We start from the raw sequence: 20362 nt of genomic DNA, 5'->3' as shown, positions 1-20362 counted from the left end.
ACCATCGACCGTGTCGTTCGTTTTGTTGGGTTGCTGCGATGAGGACAGGAAGACAGACGGCAGTGAAAAAAAAAGTTGAATGGTGGAAAAATATTGTCTGTTTCATTGACAACAAAACGCGCCGCCAACTTTTAAACAGACCGAGAAAATCGTCGCCAGCAAACTAATCAAAGGAGGTGTTTTGCCGTTGTGTTGGTAAGACTGGGTAACGTCAAATTCGCACCGGCTGGTTGGCTGGCGACGATTTTGGCGACGGTTTCACCGGCGACGATTACAAATCGTCGCGTCCGATAAGGTGCAAAATTTACAATATGCGAGAACTGGAAAAACTGCCAATGATGAAAGAAGAACCCAAGACAGAAGACAGTGGAGGTAACAAAAAATATATATAAACGGCGAGAATGGATTCTCTTGTTGTAGGAGAAAAATCAATTCACCCAACATAGAAATCTATTGCGTCAATGTTTTTAGGAACAAGAGAACTTCCCATCGTTTTATAATGACTACTCTGGTTGTTTTTCAAGTGCACACGATAATTATTCTCCAGAATCGTAATTTTGCTTTCATTTCTATGGAAAAGGTTGCGCTCATTCTTGATTAGGCATTAAAATGTTATACAATCAGATGTGGTGGGAAGAGGAAGATGGGTAAAGTAAAATAAAATGAAAAATCACAAACCAATTCCAGCGAGATTATCTTCCACGAGAGCGATCCAATCCGCAAATGTTGTTTTGTAATCGATTATTCTTTTCCGTTTTCCTGCTCTTCAGGTTTCTTCAGAGAACGACTTTTGTTTGGTAGTTTCGTTTTGTTTCTGTTTCCGCTGCTTCCAGGCAACACAACACAGAAAATTAGAGCCTGCTTTATACGTATCTCTCTCGGGCTGTGGAAATCCCAATTACCTTGATCACAAAATGAACGCGAATAATCTTTTGTAGGTATCCTTAAAACTGAGAATGTCCATGCACCAGTATAAAACCAAAAACGTAACGTAAAATCACAGAACCAAGGAACTCCTTCGACACGGAGAACAAAATTTTCTTCCTCTTGGCTTTTTCTTCGGCACTTTCAAGGCTTCCTGCGATCTCGACGACGGACGCGTCTTGCTTCTAGATCTCCGCAAACAAAACTGCACAACCAAGTGAGGGAAAGGAAACTAAAATAGGCTCCTTCGAGCCACTACTTTGAACACCTTTCGCTACACTTCCTCAGCCTGGGGAGGACACAGAATGCACTTTTTTCTAGATTATGTTGGGAAAAAACGGCGGCGGATGAAGACGAAGACGATTAACGGCGGCGATGACAAACAACGGAAAAAACACATTCGCTCTTCTCGACTGGACGCGACGTTCTGATCTAGAGTCAAGCGAGACGGAACAGCCAAACCGAACACACGAGTAGAAATCGACATCGACGCTCAGCTCACAAGCATAGCAGCATAAACAGGCAGTCGCCGTTGTCAAGCAGCATAGAATATAGAGATGCCTTTTGGCGCTCTGAGCAAGTCTCTGCTGCGTCTGTGGCTGTAGTAGGCGACGCTTTCGGATAGTTGTGTGAGTGAGCGTCAGAACATGCTAGAAAATGTTTCACGAAACTTCAAAAAGTTCTTAACTTTTTCATTCATAATAATAATGGCCTCAATATTTGTTTTGTCATAAAATTTGGACTATACAAAAAAGCCTACGATTTGTAGAGTTACACCAATTAAATTGAAACATATGAAAAAATAATATTCAAATTTAAATGAAAAATTCGCATTCCATAGTAACAAATCTCTGGTGAAATATGCTTAGCGTGAAGAGAATTTCGCTCACACCGTTCTCTCGCCAAAATCTCACGTTTCATTCTTTGCGGTCACGATTTTTTGTTTGGTGTGTGTGAGATGTTGGGATTTTGCGACATTTCTCCACGAGGTGTTTTACAATCAGGCGTAACTAGCATTTGCGATGTTTATTTCATAATATATTTATTAAGGCAAAGTAGCCCGTCATTCGTTTTGGCAACAATTGTGACTTTTCAGCTTGCTTTTCAAAGTGATAAAACTCAGTCTTGATAGTTTATATTGACTTGAAAAAGTGTCACTGTACGCGCTAACATGCATAAAGTCTGCTAATACTTTTTCAGCTGTGTCAGTACAAAACCAATTCTCGCGGAACATTACTAAAGGACCTATGTACAAATGAGAGATTCTCTCCTCTCTCGTTCTCTTTTGATTATAACAGTGGAATACTATTTTTTTTTTTTATAAATCTTTATTTGAGTGTATTTTAACGCACGAGGGCTAGTTCTACACTTATAGTGGAATACTAAAGATTTTGGGAAGTTTTTCACTATAGATCGAAAGTCAATTTCCTTGACTAGCGTTTCATACAAAAAAAGCAACAGAAGAGATTAATGTGACTCAGTTATTAATGAAAGAGAAAGTAAACAAAGAGAGCCTCTCAGTGTTAGATAGGTCCTTTAGTAATGTTACGCGAGAATTGATTTTCTTTGATTCAACGACGGGTACAAATTTCAATGACGGCCTACTTCGCCTTAACACTCAGATATAAAATAGTACAGTCGAATTTCGTTCGTTGCACTGTTTTTAAGTGGGCTACGTTTTAATTGGGCTCCCGTTAGTTGGGCTATAGCCCATCTAAAACGAAGGCAAACGTCATTTTCTGACATAAGTCGCAATTTATCAATGTTGGTAGCTCTGTTTTTCTTTTGTTCTATATTATTTGACAGCTCGAAACTCAGCCCGATTAGTGAAAGTCTTTCACTAAGTGGGCTACAGGTTTAGTGCAATGAACGAAAGTTGACTGTAACGGAATTAATAAATTTTATGCATGGAGCCGGAATTCAACTCAATTTTGGGTTGTTTTAAGCGTTCAGTTCCCGTTCCAGTTCAATTTGTTGAACGCAGCGACCAAGCAGGCTTGAGCATTGTGCTGTTCAAAAATATGAACCCGTGCGAGCCAATATTGGCTAAATTTCCAAGGTCCCAAGTTAATGCCATTAGAAAAATATACCGGGTACCCCCGTTGGTTTGACCACATTTAATCTGAACACTTTTTAAGTTGTATCCAGCTAATTTGCACATCGTTCAGATTAAAAATGATTCAAACGTCATTTAGCTCATGGAACGGAATGAAGTGAGATGGAACGCAGAATCAAAACAAAACAGTGAAAGAGGTAACCAGAAACACGTTTCTAGGGTGACTAGATGTTCAAATTAAAAATGAACCCCGATGGTTTACATGAGACACCGTTCAAATTAACGGGGGTGTACGGTATAGCCAATTCCGGGAAACAACTGTATTTTAAGGTGATTATAAAACGAACCCAAACTTTGAATTTTCAAGTGCACAAGACTGGAGAATCTGACAACAGTTCGCGTTAAAAACCAATCAAATTGCTTGCCTGCTGGTGGTGACCAATGGGATAAATTTTCAACGTGGAGCGCTGTTTGGTTCTCAAGTCTTGTGCTCTTGCAAATTTGAGGTGTGGCTTCGTTCTACAATCACCTTTAAACTTGCCTGACTACGAGGTTTAAGAGCAAAATGGGAACATAGCAAAATGTCAGTCTACAGTAGGAATTCGCTCGTTGGGGGTCCACTACATAGAATGACTCGAACTAATTAGTTCGACTTTGACGTCTGACTACCGTCGCATTGAAATCTCCATATAGTGGTTATCACGCCCAATGGTATGGGTGCCCTAGTGTAGATGTAGTTGTGAACCTTAGAGGAAAACAACATGCACTCAGTCTCAAAAAACACCCAGAATCCGGGTATAAATTTTTCAAATTGGGTAATATTTCCATATGCATTTTGATGAGTCTGGAAAGCGTGTGCAAGTTTCTTTGAGGAAAACAAAAACAAACTGTGTATGACGAGCGTATGCTAGTCTACGTGTGTTCAAATGTCACTAAGCTCTATATAGAACAAATGTGTATGTATATGTGCGTTTCGTGTCGATTTGCGCTCCAGATGCGTTAGTCTGGAGCATTTTCACCAGCTGTCAGTCGTTCCAACTAACGGGTCAGATTAGTTAGATGGAAGGCAATCGTGTTCCAACCAGCGAATCCCCGCTGTATAGAGATGATTAAAACTGACGTTCATTGTTTTACGAGATTTCTGGGCCCTCCCCCCATTCATTTCGCTTTTTCCAGTGGCTGGAGGTGACCGATCGAGTAAGTTTTCAGCAACGGGTGTTCGGTTCTTCATATTTGTCTTCTTCTTCTTTCTAGCGTTACGTCCCAACTGGTACAAAGCCTGCTTAGTGTTCTTATGAGCACTTCCACAGTTATTAACTGAGAGCTTTATTTGCCGATTGACCATTTTTACATGTGTATATCGTGTGGCAGGTACGAAGATACTCTATGCCCTGGGAATCGAGAAAATTTCCTTTACGAAAGGATCCTCGACCAGCGGGATTCGAACCCACGACCCTCAGCATGGTCATTCGTGTGGGACAAAAATTAGATTCTCGCTCCAGTCCACTTTTTGGATTGTATTTAGGTCCCATAACAACTGTGCAAAATTTCAGCTCGATCGGAGAAACTATATTTTAGCGCCAGCCGTTCAAAGTTTGTATGAGATTTACTATGGGAAAACTTACTTTTGCAAAGAAAAATTGCCAGAGGTCGCCCATTGATCTCTATAAAAATTCTGAACACAGACCTCGATGGGTATTTCTACCATGAAGAATATTGCTGAAGACCGCGAAAAAAATCCGACACTTGTGAAAAAAGTTATTCAATGAAAACCTATTGGCAAGGCGACGTTGATTAACACGTAAAGGAATAACAATAATAACAAAATCAGGCAAATTTTCCGAATAGTCTATGCTTAACAACTTTTTTCACAAGCATCGGATTGTTTGCGGTCTTGAACAATGTTGTTCATCGTAAAAATATCTATCGAAGTCTGTATTCAGAACTTTTATAGAGGTCAATGGGCGACCTCTGGCGATTTTTCTTTGCAAAAGTAAGTTTTCCCATAGTAAATCCCATACAAACTTTGAACGGCTGGCGCTAAAATATAGTTTTCCGATCGAGCTGAAATTTTGCACAGTTGTTATGGGACCTAAATGCAATCCAAAAAGTGGACTGGAGCGAGAATCTAAATTTTTCATATAATTGTGTCCCAGGATAATGGTCATGCTGTATAGCTGCGCGATTACCGCTACGGCTATCTGGGCCCCTTTTAGTTTTTTAGTGTCTTTTTATAGCTCCTGGATTATGGTGAAATTTTTCATCTGGGCACACCTAAAGGCACAGTAAATGTTGGAGCAAATTGAAGTGCCAGCATTGTGCGGAGTGGGGCATATTACCCCTTCCTTCCACTCCTCCGGTAGCTGTTCTGTTTCTCAGATTGTGTTTCCCAGCCGGTGCAGACAAATGGCCAGCTTCTCCAGGCCCATCTTTATGAGTTCAGCTCCGATACCATCCTTACCAGCAGCATTATTGCTCTTGTGCTATCCTTAGTGGGGGCTGGTTGGTTTCTATCACCCGCAGTACTGACGAAGGCATTTTCTCCGTTGTCCCGTTCTTCATTGCCTGTGCTCTCAGTGCCATTCAGGTGTTCGTCGAAGTGCTGCATCCACCTTTCGATCACCTCACCAAAGACAAATTAAAGACCACCATGTCCCTTGCAGTTGCCCAAAATTTTATGGCTCATACGGTAATCTAGAATGCCGTGAAAAGTGTACTGCGATCTGTCAAGCTTGGGTACCTTTTGTACTACCGAGGGACGAAATGCAGTACTAGAAGTGGTACCCAATCTGAGCCCGAGTGTGACGGACCTGACCTCACGCTCGTCCGTGAAAATGCTCCCATCCTTATCCCTGCACATCTCGGCTCGCGGTACGAAGCCATTGCGGGATGCGTTGAGCTTCTGATAGAACTTACGTGTTTCTTGAGACCGGCACAGCTGTTCCAACTCCTCGCACTCCGTCTCCTCCAGGCGACGTTTTTTCTCTCGAAAGAGGCGGATCTGCTGCTGTCGTTTCCTTCTACAATGTTCCACGTTCTGTCGAGTCCCTTGATGCAGCATGACCACCCACGCTGCATTCTTCTCCTCCAGAATCTGCCTACATTCATCGTCGAACCAATCGTTCCGTCGACTCCGTCCCACGTACCCGACGTTGTTCTCAGCTGTATTGTTGATGGCTGCTTTTACTGTTCTCCAGCAGTCCTCATTCTTCATCCAGCTCACCCTCTTTCGGTAATGCAGCCTCGAGGTGCTGCAGCTGCGACATCCGGTTGCTTAAGCCGCTCTAGGTCATACCGGAGCAGCCGTCGGTACCGTACATTGCTAACGACGGAGAGTTTTGGGCGCAGTTTAACCATCACCAGATAGTAGTCAGTTTGACTTCGATAATGTCGAAGAATATATATATCTTTTATTAACGAGATTTTTAGCCCTGGGCTAGTTCATCTCGGGACCAACGGCTTTACTTCCCTCCCGAAGGAAGACGTCACTGAAAATTTTAGTGACTATCTCGGGGATGGGATTCGATCCCAGGTCCTCGGCGTGAGAGGCGTGTGTTCTAACCACTACACCAGGTCCGTCCCCTAATGTCGAAAAAGTGCCATCCATCAATCAGAACGTGGTCGATTTGTAGTTCTGATTGTGCTTCAACCTGAGCGTTTAGATCTCCTATGACGATTTTGACGTCGTGGCTTGGGCAACTGTCGTACTCGCGTTCGAGCTGCGCGTAAAAAGCGTCTTTATCATCATCAGTGCTTCCGGAGTGAGAGCTGCGCACGATTATTATGCTGAAGTTGAAGAACCGGCCTTTGAGCCTCAACTTGCACATTTTCTCATTGATCGGCCACCACCCGATAACGCGCCTCTGTATGTCACCCATCACTATAAAAGCTGTTCCCAGCTCGTGTGTTTTGTCGCAGCTCTGGTAGATGGTATAGTTACCTCTAAACATTCGCACCATTGATCCCTTCCAACACACTTCCGGCAACGCTACGATTCCGAATTTATGAAATGAATTTTATTGTAGAAACTACTAAATCCATGGTAAAATTAAGAAATGCACCAATGATTTTCAACCGACTACATTAATCTGTTAACTCTACCAAAACATAGTCAACATCACTACACAAGAAAATTTCTTCTGTTGATTTAACCAGAGTTGTAGTATTTTTGACTAGAAACATTCTTGATTTGAGAAGTTTAGTATCATACTTTTGACCACACTGTGTTGTACGGTGGGTGTCACGGATTGAAATACAATGCTTTGTAGTGGATGCTACTATGGACATAGTCAAATTTACTGCACTGCTCAGTGATTTTCACCAGATTATAGTAAACTTAACAGATTTTTGTAGTCGGTTGAAAATCGTTGGTGCCGTTCTTAATTCGACCATGGATTCGGTAGATTATACAACAAAATTTGTTTGCGTGTACGCCATGGCTAGCCATTTACCGTGCCCGGATTCGGGTTTGTACAATGTGAAACTCGACCATTTCTATGAGATACATTTTTGAAGAGATGATATTTATTTATTTATTTATTTATTTATTTATTTGATCCATCAACAGGCTGTTGTGCCCCAATGATGTTTGCTTAAAACTATCACAAGTAATTTACAAAACATTTGTACTGACATTCAACTCAACAGAATTCAATTTTACAATATTCGACGATCATGGATAACAAACAAACTAATTTCAAAGTAATGTGCGTACTGCTGTAATTCATTCAATTAACGTTCTGAATTTCGGTGGGTTTCCAAGTACGTCGTGGATAATCGAAAAATTCTCGGAATTTAACATCGATCGGCCAAGTATCCGTTTCGAGTGCCTTTTGTTTATACTTTCCATCCATTACAACTTTATACGATGTATACTGAGAATAGTTGTGAACGTTCCATTTCGGCACCAGCTTAACAATTTCTATCTTCTCAATTATTACATTGATTCCTAGAGATTCGATGATCATCCGAGTAGCTTCTTGCTGGGAAACAGTAGAATCGATATTTGATAGGAAAAGGGAAAAAGTTTCGCTTTTATCCAGTACATAGCTGTCATCCAGTACATATCAGTCAATGTGCTGTTATATATCACATTGGATCTCAGCTGGTACTTATGGCGCCAAAAGTCTTCTAGATAATAAATCTTGAAAGAATGATCAATTATTAGAGACAGGCCAATTTGATCTGCTTGTTATTTCTGGCATTACGTTCCCACTGGGACAGAGCCTGCTTCTCAGCTTAGTGTTCTTCCACAGTTATTAACTGAGAGCTTACTGTGCTAATGACCATTTTTGCATGCGTATATCGTGTGGCAGGTACAAAGATACTCTATGCCCTGGGAAGTCGAGAAAATTTCCAACCCGAAAAGATCCTCGACCGGTGGGATTCGAGCCCACGACCCTCAACTTGGTCTTGCTGAATACCTACGCGTCTACCGCTACGGCTATCTGGACCCAATTAATAATAAAATTAAAATTACATGTTCCAGAAAAATAAATAGAATACAGACGACTCTCCACACCTCGACATCTCTCCCTATATCGATGTTTTTTCGGCCCCTTTATTCTGCATTTTTATTCTTCATAACTCGACATCTCCCTATCTCTATGTGATATTCTTTCCCGATTTTCTCTTCCTGTATGTCGATATAAGCTAAGTATGCTGTTTCGCTCAAGAAAAGTAAAGAAATTCCTTGACTGAAAGGGTCAAGAAATTTCCTACAGAGAGCCCCCTTTGAAGTGACATTTCTTCTCAACTGCGTACTGCGATCAGAAAAAAGTGATTTTCTTGACCATTTCTTGGGAGAAATTTTCCACGCATCGAGATAGGCGATTCCTTTTCTTGCCAGTAGCAAACCGGCCTATACTCATTAAATATTAAAGGTGACCAGATTTAAGGGATTCAAAACAATTTGCGAAGACGACATGATGTATGCTTGTTTTTAATTTTCGGAGTGATTTTCAATCTAGAGTTGTGTTTTATATGTCGTTTTCTACCTATCTCGATGGTTCAACATTCGGGCTAGTGGCATTCGGGCTAATGACGTAGAATCCTCTTTGTCTGATGGTAAACGCGATGATATGGTGAGACGCGAGAACGACGAAACAGAGCATATTTCTCACCGATTCTCACTGATTCACCAATTTTCGTTTGTCATCTGGGTCATCTGTCATTGTTCGTGAATAAGCTGTTTTCGTTGTTTCATACACACCGAAATCGACTCGCATCGCATCAAGCATTGGACACATTCCCGTTCTAAATTGGAAATTTTTCACGCAATTACTGTAATTACTAACGTGAAAACCGCCCAAACATGGCATCGGAACGATACAGTTTCTCCCTGACCACTTTCAGGTAAGTTTACAGTTGAATTTACCGGCGAGAAGAGCTGAGCAAATTTACCCTATCGACTTTTATTTTCGCTTACAGTCCCTCCGGCAAGTTAGTGCAGATTGAGTATGCTTTGGCCGCGGTATCCGCCGGGGCACCATCGGTGGGCATCAAAGCTTCCAACGGGGTAGTCATTGCCACGGAAAACAAGCAAAAGTCGATCCTGTACGATGAACATAGCGTTCACAAGGTGGAAATGGTCACCAATCACATCGGAATGATCTATTCCGGAATGGGACCGGATTATCGACTGTTGGTCAAGCAAGCACGAAAGATTGCGCAGAATTACTACTTGACGTACCGGGAGCCGATTCCGACTTCGCAGCTGGTGCAGAAGATTGCGAATGTGATGCAGGAGTACACCCAATCCGGGTAAGTGTTTTCAGGTTATGGACGGATTTTGTTCGGTTGAAGATTGTGATTGGTATCATTTCAGAGGTGTCCGTCCGTTTGGAGTTTCGCTTCTGATCTGCGGATGGGACGAAGGCCGCCCATATCTGTTCCAATGCGATCCTTCCGGGGCGTACTTTGCCTGGAAGGCAACTGCCATGGGTAAGAACGCTATCAATGGAAAGACGTTCCTGGAGAAGCGCTACAGCGAAGATCTGGAGTTGGATGATGCTGTTCACACGGCGATCCTCACGCTGAAGGAAGGATTCGAAGGGCAAATGAATGCGGACAATATTGAAGTGGGAATCTGCGATGCCAGCGGGTTCCGCCGACTGAACCCATCAGATGTTAAGGACTATCTGGCCAATATCTAAGTTGTAATTTGGTTAAGGTGCAGAATCGAGAACTGATTATTCTGATGCTGTTTTGGTATATCAATAAATATTTGAAGGAAATGTCTGTATCTAGATGATTTTCGATTATACATTCACAACCCGTTTGACCCGTAAATTCCAATGATGATTTTACTTTGCCAAAATTGCTAATTTTTTAAAATTCAATATGTTAGTTTATTTAAATTTTTTATTAGTATCATTCCAAACATTACATTAATTTCTTACATCTAAATGTTCTGTTTTAGACAACACTATCATGCTTATTTGGTATAACAAAATTAGTAAAAGTTGATGAGTGGTCGAATGTCCATGGTGGAATCCAAACTGTTCATTGACAAACATTGAATTTTCATTGATGTGGGCCATCATTCTGTTCAAAATGGCTTTTTTAAAAAGTTTACTAATGGAGGAAAGCAAACTGATTAGACGATAGCTAGAAGCTTCTGCATGATTTTTGTCTGGTTTTAAAATAGGGTCCTAAAGGCCTGTCCCAATTTTAAAGCCAAACGCTTTAGTTTAGGCCAAAAACACATGTTTACTCAAAAAACATATTTTTAAAGATTTTGTCACACTCCTTGGCTTAAACTCAAATTTTGGGTGTATTTTGCTTTCCGTGTCCCTTCCGAACTGTCAGATAGGAACAACCCCAGTATGAGCTACACGGACAAAATGGAAAATACTAATTAGTATGAGATATATTATTTTTCATACATTATTCCTTTTTAATCATTGGTAATCTTAAAAACCAATCGTTGCTATATTACATTTTATACTTCATGATGCTTATTATTGATTAATTTTTTGCCGTGCTTATCTAGAGATTCATGTTACTGTTCGGACTTACATCTGGTATCTGGTTTCATTCGGCTTCTAATCTCATCGAAAACCGATCACGTTCTTTAATAATTCATCAATGTCGCTTGAATTCGATATTATGTGATCGTTTAATAGTGTCGCGAGTGAAAACTGACAAACGAAGAACTGGAACGTGAACTTATTGCTCTAAACATCATAATTCACAGTAGATAACCCGCCATTATATCATTCTATTTGCGAGTCTATTGTATCCAGTACTCATCTGAAACAACTTCATTGAAGGAATTTTCATCCCAGGGAAGCTGCGGCAAGAAAAAATAACAAAATGAATTGGTGAATAGTGATAAGGTAAGTTCGTTTGTCGTATTCATATCGGTGTTTAGTGATCATATCTAACAATTTCAGTTCATTTCGCTAAAGCAGCTCCATTCCGAACATCGTGAGCAAATCAGAAGTAACTGCGGCAAGGATGTGGATAACGGATTTTAATCGATGCGGAAACAGATCGGAGGAAGAATGAACTATAAACAGGAAAGCTAAATACAGTTGTAAGGAATTAGATGTAAGATACAATTTAAATGAAAATAAACACTTTACATGCTGTTTTCCTCCCTCACGTTTTCGATGCTTTTGTTTACAGTTATTTAATGAAAATGGTTGATTTTATTCTATTTCGCGACACTATTAAACGATCACATAATATCGAATTCAAGCGACATTGATGAATTATTAAAGAACGTGATCGGATTTCTATGAGATTAGAAGCCGAATGAAACCAGATACCAGATGTAAGTCCGAACAGTAACATCACAGACAAACAGACGTAACACTTAGAACAAATCTCGATCAAAATCATAGTCACGAGGACATGTACGCCCAATGCTAAAATTGGTTTGTTTGGCCGACAGGCCAACAGATGGCGGTAGTGTGTAAACGTCAAACGCGAACAAAAACGATGCGAGCGCTGCAGGTGGCGGATTGGCCACCTACCATATTTTTGAATCGACCGTTAAAAAGGTGGTCGATGCACAATGATGAGAGTGTGACGTCTGTTTGTCTGTGGTAACATGAATCTCTAGATAAGCACGGCAAAAAATTAATCAATAATAAGCATCATGAAGTATAAAATGTAATATAGCAACGATTGGTTTTTAAGATTACCAATGATTAAAAAGGAATACATAATGTATGAAAAATAATATATCTCATACTAATTAGTATTTTCCATTTTGTCCGTGTATCTAGAGTAACATTTTTTAAGCGTGTAGTGATCCTTTATAGAGAGATAAGCGGAAGTAAAATGGAATGATTTGGCAACAGACCAGCAGTGCTGATTTTGCTCGGCGTCGAGAATAATATTGTAACACGGACATGACTTCCTCATTGCTAAAAAGTGTATTTTGTTACGTTATAGATCTTTGAGCTACATATCCAAACCAATAAACAGCCGAAAAAAACAACAACTAAAAATCACATTAACAAAAATTTAGAAAAGAAAAATATTTAATTTTTTTGCTTCATGCAAAATTACTTTTACCGAAATAATTTCATGCGGATTATTGCGAATCTTTACTTAAATCCGCAGACTGTCCATCAAGTTGTGCGCCGGTGGCCCATGTGCCGAGTTGTGCGCCAGCCAAAAAGTAAATAAAGAAATGTCAAAATACCTCGCCAAGGAAGTGAATCACTTTTAGGGCTCGAGTCCTAAACTGGAGAGCGATCATAATTGTTTTATCGATACAAAACATATGGAATAAAATTGTTCGTACCTTATTGTGTTCAAGTTGCAAGCGATTGAAATTGTTTTGACCGTCCCACAACTCGGCGCATAATCGATCGGCGCGCAACTTATTTGGTGGTCCGCGGTTTTGAGAAAAGATTCGCAAAGTGCCCAACTAGTACCAGACCATGGCGCGTAACATTCGAAGTAAAAAGGTAAGTCATCGAAATGCTACAAATTCTCGAGAAGCTCAATACATTACTCTTCAAGAAAAGTTCAAAACAAACATAACGCATGTTCGTTTGGCTCACACTTTGACAGCTCTCGCTGCTCGATTGGCTCACACTTTGACAGAAATGTCAGCTTCCGCGAATCTCTCTTATAAAGGATTACTAGTATGAGCCTCTGTACGTGCCATAAATTCTTTTGTTCTTTTGACTTTTACTGTGCGCCGTGTGTTGGTGCTGTCTCGCTCTCTCTCACGGGAAACTTGAAAACAGGGCGCACAGTAAAAGTCAAACGTTTTATGGCATGCATAAGGCGGCATCCACAAATTACGTAACGCTCGAAGGGGGAGGGGGTAGGCTCGAGCGTTACGACTCATACAAAATTTTAAAAATGTCCATACAAAAAGCGTTACGGAGTGGGGGGAGGGGGTCGAAAATTTCCAATTTTAGCGTTACGTAATAAATGGATGCCGCCTAAGTTCATTAAAACTTAAAGCCATGTGGTGTTTTTGTCGATTAAGCGAACGTCAAACATGATCAAAAGTGTCAAGGTTCATACACAGACATGTACACAGATTGTACACTGTAATATCATGTCACAGTTTGTTATACATTACATAAATAGCTTTTAATGGTTTTTAGCTTTATGTTTCATACTGTCCAACACAAGTTTAGGATACACTTACCTTAACAGTTACATGAAGCTTACTGTTGGGAATGTGTGGCAAACTGTATATTTCTATGCGGGGGTTTGCATGAGGTACCGTTCAAATTAGCGGGGGTTCACGGTAATTTGTTTTCCTCTTTCAATGCCGATATTGGTTACTGAGGTTTTTTTTTTCAAAATTTTAGATAATTTCCAAAAGGGCTTAGAGAAATGTTAATTCATAATTTTTGTTTCTTAATTGTGAAAATCGTTTTTTTCTGTAAATCCTGCCATATAGTTTTCATAGCAGGATCGCGAGTGCATTGAAATTGCATTCTTCTCACGTTTTTAAGACGGATCAAGAGTTTAAGATCATCGTCTATAATCTACTCACTTGATACTTGATGGGCTTCAATTCGCTACGATGAATCTGCGCCGAATGGATGAGTCTTCTCCACTTGGCTCGGTCCTAGGTCAATCGCTTCCAGTCGCCCTGAACGTTAAGTGCCCTTAAGTCCTCCTCAACTGCAAAAAGCCATCGTGTGCGCGGTTTTCCAAGAAGTCGGCGGCCTCGTCCGGGTTCTCTGTTGAATATTATTTTTGCTTGTTGTTCTTCCGGCATACGGGCAACGTGACAAGCCCAACGCAGCCTGCCGTGTTTCAAGCGCTTGACAACATCCACCTCTTTATACACTTGGTACAACTCGTGATTCATGCGACGCTGCCAGATGCCGTTTTCTAGTTTACCACCGAGTATTGTTCGCAGCACTTTACGTTCAAACACCCCGAAAGCTCATGGCCGACTTCCTTCAATGTCCATGATTCATGGCCATATAGGACAATCGGACGGATCAGTGTTTTATATAAAGCGAGTTTTGTTTTCGTTTGCAGGTTACGGGACATCAGCTGGTTACGAAGTCCGTAGAAAGCCCGACTCGCAACAGCAATACGTCTTTTCACCTCGCGGGTAACATCATTATCACATGTCACTAGTTTTCCAAGATACACAAATTCTTCCACCACTTCAAACTTATCACCACCTACTACCATTTCGCTACCACTAACACGTCCGGACCCACGTTGACCACCAGCTATCATGTACTTCGTTTATGTGGTGTTGATCGTAAGCCCGATCCTCGCTGTCTCCCTCTTGAAAGGCACGAACGCCTCTTCCACTGCCCGACGGTCAATCCCGATGATGTCGATATCGTCCGCAAAGCCAAGGGGCATATGAGAACGTGTGGTAATGGTACCGCTTCTCTGCACACCGGCTCTCCTGATAGCACCTTCGAGCGTTATGTTAAACAGCAAGTTAGAAAGAGCGTCACCCTGTTTCAATCCATCTAAGGTTACGAACGATGACGAAATCTCGTCCACCACCCGCACACTTGATTTCGATCCATCAAGCGTTACACGAATCACTCTAATCAGCTTCGCCGGAAAGCCATGTTCGGACATAATTTGCCACAACTCGTTTCTCTTCACTAAATCGTACGCTGCTTTGAAATCTACAAACAGATGATAAGTCTGCAAGTTGTACTCCCGGAATTTATCTAGGATTTGACGCAGGGTAAACATTTGATCCGTCGTTGATCGGCCCTCTCGAAAACCAGCTTGGTATTCGCCGACAAAGTACTCCTCATACGGTCTCAATCTGTTGAGCAGAATTCCAGACATGATTTTGTACGCCAAATTAAGGAGTGTTATCCCTCGGTAATTGGAACACTCCAGTCGATGCCCTTTCTTGTATAAAGGGCAAATGAGACGTCTATAATTACGGATTCAAATTTCACTTCACATTTTGGAATTGCAATGCTCCTGGCTTCAACAATGGAATTTGTTAAAGTTTAGAGAGCATTGTCAATTTCAAGTTTTGTTTGTAAAGAGATGCTAACTATCGGTATGTTTTATATATATTCCAGTCGGTGAAATAATTGAAAGTGGAGCTGATAGGATTAAGAATCGCTTCATAGGATATTTGAAATGCAACAGGGACATGATCAGAATCAAAATCAGCATGAGAAATCAGTTGGCTACAAAGATGACTAGAGTCGGTTAAGACCAAATCAATCGTATGGATTTCTAGAAGAGGAAAAACATGTGGGGCTATCAGGGTACTGAATTGAGAAATATCCTGAAGAGCACTCCTCAAATAAAATTGTGCTATTGGAATTACTTTGTAAATTATTCCATGACCGATGTTTGGCATTAAAGTCACCAATGACAAAAAGTTTTTACTTATTGCTAGTCAATTTTTGCAAGTCAGTTAGGAGCAATTTACCTTACTGCCCGAGCATTGAAAAGGCAAATGGGCTGCTATGAAAGTGTATTTACCAAACTGTGTTTCAACAGAAACACCGAAAGTTTCAAACACTTAAGTTTCAAATGACGGAAACAGTTGATGTTTTATACGTCTAAGAATGATGGTTGCAACTCCCCCACATGCTCCATCAAGTCGATCATTGCGGTAAACAAAATAGTTCGGATCTCTTGTGAGTTTGGATCCAGGTTTCAAATAGGTTTTACTAATAATTGCTATATGTACATTATTTGCTGTAAGAAAATTAAACAGCTCGTCCACTTTACCATTCCAATTTAAAATATTCAAATTATTATTTATTGGGTCCATTAGAAAAACGTTATCCATTAACAATTTAATTAGTAAATTTTATACCTATTTGGACTATGACAGTGGTTGTTTTGAACATTGCATCAACCATTTGATTCAATTGTGCAGTGAGAAAAATAAAATCAGAGGGAGACATATCACTTAACATATGTCAAATACATGGGTACATTATCTGATGATTTTCCGTTAGAATCTTCGGTAGACGAAGAGGCGGAGTAGAAGTTTTTTGTGGCGGCAGAGTTTTTTCCATTTGATTTGAAACAATTAGAATGGGTACTCATAGTATGAAAAGGGGAGGAGTTCAAATTACTTGCTACGATATCGGCATAGAATTTTACTTGGGTTGATCCATTCGAAATTTAAAGATTCGAACGTCTACCCGACGGAAAAAAGAAAATAGTTTGTGAATGAGCATTATTATAATCTTCCTGATGGATATGATTCTTAATCATATCGTAACGGACATTACCGCCTGGCACGAGCCTCGACGACTTGCCTACGCGAAGGGCAAGCCCAAAAGTTTGACCTATGATTGCCTCTGCAATTTACGCATAAGAACTTATCGGTACCTTCCTTTACATGACAGACGTCCTTTGCGTGGGAAGAACCTCCGCAAATCATACTTTTGGCACCGACGGCACTGAGTGGGGTTCTGGTAATTTCCTCCAGATTTCTGGAAATGTTCCCATGTCACACGGACATCGAACATAAGTTTTGCTTTTTCTAAAGCTTTGGAAGAAAACCTTGATTACCCTAATTAAGTTCCAGATCTCCTGCCCCCAAATTCGGAACAACTGATCACGATAGGCAGCACTCTCTGTTTCCTCACTTGAATCAAAGAGCCTAAGTTCGGGAAATTTGTCTAGGTCATCTCATTGCTCATTTCGATGCAATTATCAACATTACCGATTTCTCCCTTGAAAGAAAGTTCGCATTCTGGAGAAACGTCATTTATTCCATTCTTGCCACGTGTAGTGACAGTTTTAAATCCCACTTTTTTGGAAGGAAGTTGTTAATTTTGTATGTAGTTGCAATCATGTCTAGTGAATAAACGAGAGAAGACGTGACCTTCGAGAGGTTTTTTTTTCCAATACGGTATCCAAGAAGGATTACCACCGCTAACTTTCGCTAACGGGTCCAACGAAAAATCGAAGGCACAGGTCCAAACAAGGATCGTTAAGGGATCAATAGTATAAAAAATAGTACTAAAAAGTACTGTTTAGTGGCACTGAGATGTACTGTTCATTGCTTTAGGTAGTTTTTAAAAAAATGCAGAGGGGAAAGACACCATGTACTTGTTAGCATAACAAATTCCTTCGATTTTAAAGAAAACTGTACAAAACATAGCAGAAAGTCACAAAGTTATAATATTTTTGCAAAAAAAAAAAGCCATGTGTATTTACGTAATTTTAGAAACTCGATTTATTCTGATTGAATCTATGAGTATTTGAAACTAGTCGCGGTTATTTCTTATACTAGCAGAAGATATGGTAAATGTCACGTTACGACTTAATCCTAAAGTAATGCCTGTGTAAATGAATTATTGAATTGAACATGACCGAATTCACGCACACGGATCATTTCGGCCACCAAAATGAGCGCAATTTACTCTCATATTGTGCGACTTCGGAACCGGAACGCGGAAGATTCTGCCTTGAGGGTAACAGACGCACAATTTGTACTGGCTGCTTGCCGATCTTGGCCCATGCTCTCCCTGCACGATTGGAATACTATTGACGTTGATGTACACCCCATTGCCACCGAAGATCACCATGCTTCCGTTGTCCGATTTGAGAAAGATGTTCTGGTCTGCTGTCCAGAAGATTTCCTTCGCTTCCATTCGTGTCCCCTCGGTTCCCTTGAGGGTGAACTTGTTTCGCGTTTGAAACTTGAGCGTGTCGTTGATGGGAGATGCAATCCGACCTGCATTCACCAGATGGGTGTGCAACATCGTGGCCCCTTCCGGCATATTGTACGATGGACGAGAAGTGGAGAAGACCTGTCGTCCCGTAACAGCATCTTTCACTTCGAAGTGATTTAATCCCTTCAGAACGCTACCGTTCTTCGAGAAATGGATTTTGTTGTGCGAATGTCCGTTTCGGTTGACCAAGTTGATCGACACGGGCCCATTTTCTCCTACAAAAAACAAAGGTTATCCATAGATGTTATCGAACCCCACCTCACCCAATCCATCCTTACCAGTTATCTCCATCGGTTCATCGTGGAACCCCTCCAGCTTGCCATCCCTCTTGTACACCCGATCGAAATCGATGTTCCCGAAGAACTTGACTGTCTCTTCGCCCTGGATGAGCTCGATGTTTTCCATCCCTTTATAGATCTTGAGTATCCCGGTGATGGTCAGCGTCAGGCATAGATTGCCCAGCGCCAGCGAGAAGAGCAAAATCATCACAACCCAGAACGCAAAAGAGTTCTTCTCGTGGTACATCTGGCACTTGGACAGGTCGTACTTATCGTCCAACAGCTGGGGAGGTGCTTTCTGGAAATAGTGGTTTTCGCCGTTTGGTGTTATCTTCCAATCAGAAATTCAATCAAGAACTTACCCCCATTTTTTTCACGAATGTAGAACCTATTTATTCAAGTTATCAATGCAATCGATTTCGGTGAGGAAAATATACGAATGAAGGAAAATGTTTGACAGTTTCCACGATCGAATGAGAAAGTTTTCTCACGTGTGAGGAAATTAATCGGAAAAACGAAAGCGATTTTCCAAAGCTCTCTCAGAAGGGTAAAAGTTGCGCGCCAAGTGAGTGAAATCACGTGTATATTGTATACAAGCTTGCGTAGGAGATGCCTAATTTGAAATTGGTAAAGGGATCCCGGTTAGCCTGTTGGACAAAGTTGAGCTTGTGAATCCGGAAAGGGCGAGTTCGTTTCTCGTTCTGTAGGCTGGCCACACCATATAGGGTGACATAGAGTCGCCGCACATGGATAACCCACAGCCATGGATCGTATATGATTAAATGGAGAATATAATATCAAATAGAGTTGTAACTACGGAGAACACGTTACACCAGGGCTGCCCAACGTATGGCCCGTTGTTGTTGACCCCATTTTGTGCGGCCCGCGGAGGGTTCAAAGATTCTTCTCATATTTTGCCCGCTGAATATTCTACTAACCCGAAGATAGAACATACTAAGCCTTCTTATTTAATTTTCTATTTAGTTTCAACCTAATATTTTACCACAGTAATCATTCAAAATGTTCTGCTTTTTTAACCTTCTTAGATATTTAAATTTATGAGCTTGAGCTTGATTGGCCGCCCGTGATTGCTACTCCAGTATCGCCAGATCAGCTGTACTTACACAAGGAACCAACCAGATGACTGCTTGGGACTAACAGACCCTCAGTGTAAAGCGCTGGTGATCTTCAATTATTAGGCGACAATAGCGCCTGCCACGTTAGAATGCAGACCAATGAGGGGAAGAGGGAGGAGCTGATGATGTATTAAACTGGCTCCCACGGTAGACCGTATATACTACTGCATCTACGCCAGTTTATGTGGAAAGGGTGAAGGGGTGGGGTAATTTTGTTATGGCAGAGAGGCTTGCTGGTTTGGTTAGCAGACTGCCTATGTATTAGGCGTAAGGAAAGGTTTGCTATAATGACGATAGAATGGAAGCATAGGGAAACGGATTATTTCTGTCCGTCTCGGGTTTTAGCAAATGCTATGAACTGTGATAGATCAACTGTGTTATATTAAGAGTGGTAGATAGAAGCAAATGAAAGATACAACCACAAAGTACGAGGAAAGGGACTGGCCTGGGATTGAACCCATGACCTTCTGCTTATGAAGCAGAAGCGGTAGCCATTAGACCACTAACTCCGTCACTTAGATATTTAAATTTATGAATGATTCAAATTCCAAATCTTAAATTCTGATTTCTACCATGACTTCCTTCGACATTCATCCTTGATAGGATTATAAGACGGCAGGCTTTTTACAAAATCTTTATCAGGATTTTTTAAGAATTGTGGACGCGGCTTTCACGGATAACATTGGCAAGATTGTCACAGAATTTTTACCAAGATTCCAAGATTCAATACATAATTTTCTAGAATCCTAGGCAAGACTACAACATAACGCTATGTATCATTTTGCCAAAATTTAAAACAAATTGTAATAACAAATATATAATAAAATTATGAGC

At 40.8% G+C, this 20362-nt stretch overlaps 3 protein-coding genes across 4 annotated transcripts in view; 1 reads left to right on the top strand and 2 right to left on the bottom strand.

Annotated features, from left to right (window-relative positions):
* Positions 1-1422, bottom strand: part of LOC5567380 (RNA-binding protein Musashi homolog 2) — a 190939-nt gene extending 189517 nt beyond the window's left edge. For both annotated transcript variants that reach the window (XM_021853082.1, XM_021853084.1), the window contains exon 1: positions 679-1422. The gene's annotated coding sequence lies outside the window, so the exon portion shown is untranslated. The remainder of the gene's footprint in view (positions 1-678) is intronic.
* A 7737-nt stretch (positions 1423-9159) lies between these two features.
* On the top strand, positions 9160-10223 carry LOC5567383 (proteasome subunit alpha type-2). Its single transcript, XM_001651734.2, has 3 exons — positions 9160-9334; positions 9410-9742; positions 9807-10223. The coding sequence occupies exons 1-3, from the start codon at positions 9294-9296 to the stop codon at positions 10132-10134; spliced, it is 702 nt and encodes a 233-aa protein (XP_001651784.1). The 5' UTR covers positions 9160-9293; the 3' UTR covers positions 10135-10223.
* Positions 10224-17591: 7368 nt separating this feature from the next.
* Positions 17592-18869, bottom strand: LOC5567384. Its single transcript, XM_001651735.2, has 3 exons — positions 18755-18869; positions 18393-18690; positions 17592-18329 (listed from the first exon to the last, which is right to left on the bottom strand). Exons 1-3 carry the CDS (start codon positions 18758-18760, stop codon positions 17758-17760), a joined length of 876 nt encoding a protein of 291 aa, XP_001651785.2. The 5' UTR covers positions 18761-18869; the 3' UTR covers positions 17592-17757.
* Positions 18870-20362: the final 1493 nt, after the last annotated feature.

The sequence above is a fragment of the Aedes aegypti genome, chromosome 3 (assembly GCF_002204515.2).
Source record: "Aedes aegypti strain LVP_AGWG chromosome 3, AaegL5.0 Primary Assembly, whole genome shotgun sequence".
Classification (NCBI taxonomy): Eukaryota; Metazoa; Arthropoda; class Insecta; order Diptera; family Culicidae; genus Aedes; species Aedes aegypti.
This window is presented reverse-complemented; position numbering and strand designations above follow the sequence as displayed.